At 36.0% G+C, this 6,055-nt stretch overlaps 1 protein-coding gene across 1 annotated transcript; it reads right to left on the reverse strand.

Moving 5' to 3' along the window:
• Window positions 1–4: 4 nt before the first annotated feature.
• cisd2 (CDGSH iron sulfur domain 2) lies at window positions 5–5,815 on the reverse strand. The gene is made up of 3 exons (XM_059337465.1): window positions 5,588–5,815; window positions 1,839–2,053; window positions 5–1,631 (listed from the first exon to the last, which is right to left on the reverse strand). Exons 1-3 carry the CDS (start codon window positions 5,688–5,690, stop codon window positions 1,542–1,544), a joined length of 408 nt encoding a protein of 135 aa, XP_059193448.1. The 5' UTR covers window positions 5,691–5,815; the 3' UTR covers window positions 5–1,541.
• Window positions 5,816–6,055: the final 240 nt, after the last annotated feature.

Consider the following 6,055-nt stretch of genomic DNA (forward strand, 5'->3'; position numbering starts at 1 on the left):
GCACTTTAAATGTAACTCACTTTTTTATTGGTGCCTTTTGAGTTCAGTTCAGTGCTACAGCAGAAAGGCAGTACAGAGTAAACTTTACTATTAGTCCTAGTAGGATAAATGTTTTACCTGCTAAACATCAGTTTGTTAGAATGCTAAAGTTAGCATTTAGCATAGAGGATCACTCTGCAGCCTCATATTCACCAGCGACTTAAGTCTTGTTGCATTGCATGAGCATGAGGACACTTGATGCCATTGGTTTCATTTTCTTCCCTTTTAGAGGCTGTATTGACAGAAGTGCCAAAAAATGCACTCGTATGAATAACAAATGAGTGGCAGATGATTAGAAAGTTATGTACTCAGTTACCTCATCATTCATTTCTAAAAGCTCAAGGTGACACGGAGTGTTTCCCAGTTATAGTGAAAGAAGGGAATGAAGCTACAGTTCTGTTTGCCAAAAACTGTTGAGTTTAACATCCTGACTATTCTTTTTTTTTTTACATTTTACAAATTGCACACAGAATGAATCAATTCAAGCCATCATCTTACAAAGGTTCATATACACAGCCATTCATCAGCATCATCGTGGAACTACAGATGTGACAATACAAGCCATTTGTGTATAAAATCTTGCTGATTAAGGAATATTCCAGCAGGAGGTCAACTATATACAGCCATTATGACAAACCAGAAGCTAGAAAAAAGCAGAATACAGCACAGTTCTTGTGCTGCAGAAGTTGCTTCTGAAACCTCAACACGGTAGTGAGGTTAAGTGTATAACTGGATATTATTACGCAAATGCAGTGGTTTGAAATGTTTGAAAGGCATCACAGCTGAATACAAAATGTAAAACTCAAGTGTTTAAAGGCTATGAACAAAATACATTTGAAGAATAACAAGTAGCCTTACACACAAACAATAACTTATAAGACAATATATCACATCTTGAAAGAGTGAACAGTATTTTATATTTGGCACACAGACAAAAGGTTGGTTCTTAAAAAACACCAAAGAATTGTCCAAAATGAGGCATACAGTACAAAGTGTTGATATCTGGTTGGACTGGTATTACGTTTTTCATTTAAACAACCATTTGACTGGGAAATAACTTTGACCCTGATGGGTTCAGATTATTTAAAGTCATTATAAAGTCACTGCATTTATGTTTCAAGTTTTCCTCTCAAAGTGGTCCCAATGATGTGTGATTTATTCCAAAAAAGACTGACATGTGATAAACTTTAATTACGGTCATAAAAAGGCTGCTCTGTTACACAAAAGTAAACAAAAAACAAAAGCACATAAAATATAAGAAAAAGCTTCGTAACTGCATGTAAAAAACCTAAAATGCAGTTTTCACACAGAATATGGAATTCTGTATTTTTTAGGAGTATTAGGACCACTTCAAGTGAAGACTCTGATGGTCTACATTTCTGAGAAACATCAAAATGACACTAAGGCGAGATCATGACAAAAAAAACAGACAAACAACAAGCTGTTAAGAAATGAAAACCAAAGACTGGGGAGGTGAGAGGGAAACTCCCATCAGTGGCCAATTATAGTATCTTCTTTTTGAGTATGAGCGGTCCAACGTTGTCTCCAGTTAGCTCATTGTGCTTTAAGTGTGACTTGTCACAAACAGGAAACTAGAAGAGGAAACAACTTAATATTAGCTGATCAGCAAGATACAGAAACACTAAACTTCTCCTTATCCTGGATATTTAAATACTGACTTCAGTAATAAGGAGGTGTGTAAATAAGTATACAGTTTATATTATTTATTCTATCTGACAGGTAAAAAACTCCCAGTTTACTCTTAAAACAAATGGTAATATGGTTCACACAGAACTTACAGTTTTGGAGCGCCAGCAGCGACAGTAACACACATTTGTGCTGTTCAGGTCCTCGATGTCAATCTCATTGACCACTTTTGGGTTCTCTTTCTGGATCTTCAGGTTGATCAGGCTGTCTCTCTGCTTCTTCTTCTTGGGCAGGAATGGGCGAATGGTGAGATAGCCCAGCAAAGCCAGGATACCCAGGAGAGGCAGCAGCCTGAGCCACTCAGACACTACAGACACATGACATATATATATTACATGGTGTGAGAGATATATATATACACACACACACACTAGGAAACACCAACTACAGCACTGGCTTACTTGTGTAACTAGACAGAAGCTCAAAAACACTAATTCAGAGCTGAAATGATTAGTTAAATCAATTAGCAACGGACAGAAAATTAATCAGCAACTATTTGGACTATCATAAAGTCATTTTCAAGCAAAGATGCTGAATATTTACCAGTTCCAGATTCTCTAATGTCTGGATTTGCTAAATGTATTTTCTATGAATTAAAGTAAATTGAGTAACTGTAAGTTTGGGACTGTTAGATGAACTAAACAAGTTATTTGAATGTCACCTTAGGCTTCAATAAATTTGTGATGGGCATTTTCACTATTTATAGAGAAAATTAGAAGAAGATAATTGGCATATACTGGAATTTCAATTCCTGTGTAACTTTTGACCAATTTTGAAATTTAGATTTTTACTTTGGACCCCCTTTTTAAGTTGCTGGTTTTATTATTTATATAATAACATTTCAGTACATCTATATCTATGAATTTATTACAATTTGTCTTACAGAGGTAGGAACGCCATGTTTCAGTGAAGCCTGATGTTATCTAATGATCACAGTCACTTCCACACAGAGAGACATCCGGATCATTAATTCAACACTGGTATCAGATCCGTACTCTGTAATGGGACTGACAATATCAGACAGTGGCATGACAGGAAATAAACAAATACTGCTGCATCAGATGCTTGAGGCAACACCACTACCAATATTCATATTTCCATTAAGATATATAAAAATGTATGTAATTGAGTAGCCTCTACAGTCAATGGTCATTGTAAAAATAATTCCATATTTGTAAATATTGTTTCTACTGTTTATATTTCTAAACATTTTTGTTTGTTGACTTTTCTATTTAAACTGCTGAATTACTTGCTTTAATGTACATCTACATTTTAGTACTTTGTTTGTTTGTTCTTATTCACCAATACACCACAGCAAATTCCTTGTATCATTTTTAAAGCATGATCCATCTGACATAAGGTACGAGGATGTTATTGAGACATTTTAACATCTTCAGATTTAAGTTAGTGTTGATGTCAAATATGCCAACTCCAGTTTTGAAAATACATTTTCCTATAAACTGATTTAGGTGAGTCGAACCCCCTCATCCTAGAGAGTTAAGTGCAGACACATTTATCTGCAGGACCAGCTGGATGACTAGCTCACCTCTTATCTGCACTTTATTATCACAGGGAATGCTACAGTGAGCCCAGAAAAGTGTTCTGGGAAAACCCATCACACAGTGTACCATACATGAAGAGGACAGGATTAACCACAGTTATATAATGTTGCTATTAGCTGTGAGTTATACCCAGTCTCCTGAAACATTTAATAATACTCTTATGGCAATTAAAATACATTAAGTAAAAGGATTTTGATTCCTAATGGGACACGTCTAATCCTTAATCTCTTTAAGAAATTATATTTCACACATTTAATAAATCTTTAAGCTTCTGATCTGCATTGACAGACTAATTTACGTCAGAAAACACAACTTCTGAAATAGGGTTTTACCTTCAGGCAACATCTTAACTTCAAAAGCCAAATGTAGCAAGACTTTCACAAGCCTTATCACTTAGCACTATGTACCACAACCACTAAATTATCTTATGTGCATTTTTGCTTTTATGGGTCTCAGAGAGGTACTACTGAAATGGTTCTAACTTGTCAATTGTCACAGGAGCATTTCAGTAATGCTCGGCAAGCTCAGCTTTTCAACTTTTTGGGGCTATTTTTAGGCTAAATTTGATACTTTCCACAGATATGTGCTGGCCGAAAGGGCAAGTTGAAGTTCCTGATCTGCATCAAGGTGGACTCACTTTGGTTTTCTAAACCACTACTGAACTTAGATCTCTCTCCTTGATCTAAACTGTGGACTTTTTCCTTTCTTTTTTTCAGTGTAAGACCAAGTATTCTTGTTAAATATTTGTGAATAAGTTAATGAATTAGCTTTTATGTTCTCAACAGCAGCAAGACATGCCATATCTGATAGTACAAAACACTCATGATGTAGTCCAGGAGAGGTTTATTGAGACTACAGTTTCAGAAATAATCCTAGTAGAACGCTCTTTTTCACCAAATGTAGAATCTGTATACCACACTATGTGGACACTAGAATATAAATAATGGCAGGAACACTGGATTTTATAATGACACTGGATCATAAATTGTATTGAATGTGTACCAATCAATAAGGTCAGTGTCGTAGAGACCAATGACTGATGCCATTAAATTTGTTTAATGTATTCAAAATAATCCTGCTGGAGTTTCCCCATTACTGATGAAAACAAAATGTTTGCAATGCTTTAATTTAGTTGAACAACTAACAGTTAGCTTCTTACATATTTTTTAATCACCTAGTCTGTAAAACACCAGAATATAGTCCAAGCCTGAGATGACACGCTGAGATGTTTTGTCTGACCTAAAGTCCAAAACACGAATAAATAAAAAGTTATAAAGTTGCTGATATAAGATAAGAATAGGCAGCAATAACATACATTTGAGAAGCTGGAATTGGGGCTGCAACTAACACATTTTTTGTTTGTTCTTGATTAATCATTTTGTCTATAAAATGTCAGAAAATGGTGCAAAAATGTCTCTTAAAGTTACTTAAAGTCTAAGGTGATGTCTTTAAATGCCTTGTTTTGCCAGTCCAAAACCCAAAGCTATTCCGTTTATCATGATATAAAACAGAGAAAAGCAGGAAATCTCCATATTTGAGAAGCAGTAAACAACATTCCCGGCCAGTTTTACATGAAACTTACTTAGTTTATTGTCAAAATAATTGACTATTATTTATCTGCCAATGTACTACAAATCTATTAGTCATCTAATTGCTGCATCTCTAATCAGAATCAATAAATGACTGCTATGTTTTGTTTGGAAAATGACAAATCATTATTTAAATAATAGGGTAATTGTTGGAGAGCTGCATAAATGGAAATGACGACATAAACATTTTGCTAAACTACTTTGTAGAGTATGTATCCTCTAGTCTGGGACTGTTATGCCTGTGCATCACTTGCTGGTATGACTTGGTTAGATATTGTGGTGGAGACAAACATAGCATCACATTACCAATTGTTAGGATTAACCGGATATCACTTACACAGCTGAGGACAGGTTGTAGATTCATACCATGCAGACACTTTAAGGTCAAATTTGTATCAACATTCAAACAAACAAGCAAACGTAACTGAGCAGAGTATTGCTTTAAAACGTATGGTTATTATTGAGTTGATGTTGCAAAGCAAAACAACAAATGCAACTGTGATAAACAGTTTTATGGGAGACAAGCAGCACTTAAGAACATAACACATATTTAGTGGGACACTCCCAACTACAGCATGACTTGTCGTTTTACAGGCTAGCTAAAGTAAAGAGTTATGTGCTGAAATGTGTCAACGATGAGTGGAAAAGTCATCTTCACTTGACAGTCAGAAGTTCAACACAGTTAATTACCTGTTAACCTCGCAAAACCGCCGATTGTCTCCGGAAGCGGAAGCTTCTTGAGGTAGGCTGGAAGCTGGACTTTTATTATCCGTGAAATAGTTTCTAAAACCATGTTGAATTTCTCAGTGTGGCAGGTTTTTGTGTTTGACTTGGGTAGTTCCTGGGGCTCGTTTATGTCATTGCGTTCATTTCTGAGCGCAGCTTGTCACCGGTACGTAAACTCCTAGCGTGAATCAACTGAAGAAGAAATGCGTCGATGTCTTCGTGAATACACGTAACAACGATCTGTGACGCCGTAGAGTGCGGCCAATCGGCGTTGGAGGAGTTGGTGGCTTCTGATTGGACAGCTTGAATCCGGCGTGAGGAAGGTGGTTTCTGTGTACTTCAAATGCTCCTCGTAAACTTCAATGTTTATCATGATATTTAAGAAAGTGCAGTTTGCAACTTTACAAGAACCAAATGAGCGACAACTATGAC

Source organism: Centropristis striata, chromosome 1 (genome assembly GCF_030273125.1).
Source record: "Centropristis striata isolate RG_2023a ecotype Rhode Island chromosome 1, C.striata_1.0, whole genome shotgun sequence".
Lineage (NCBI taxonomy): Eukaryota > Metazoa > Chordata > Actinopteri > Perciformes > Serranidae > Centropristis > Centropristis striata.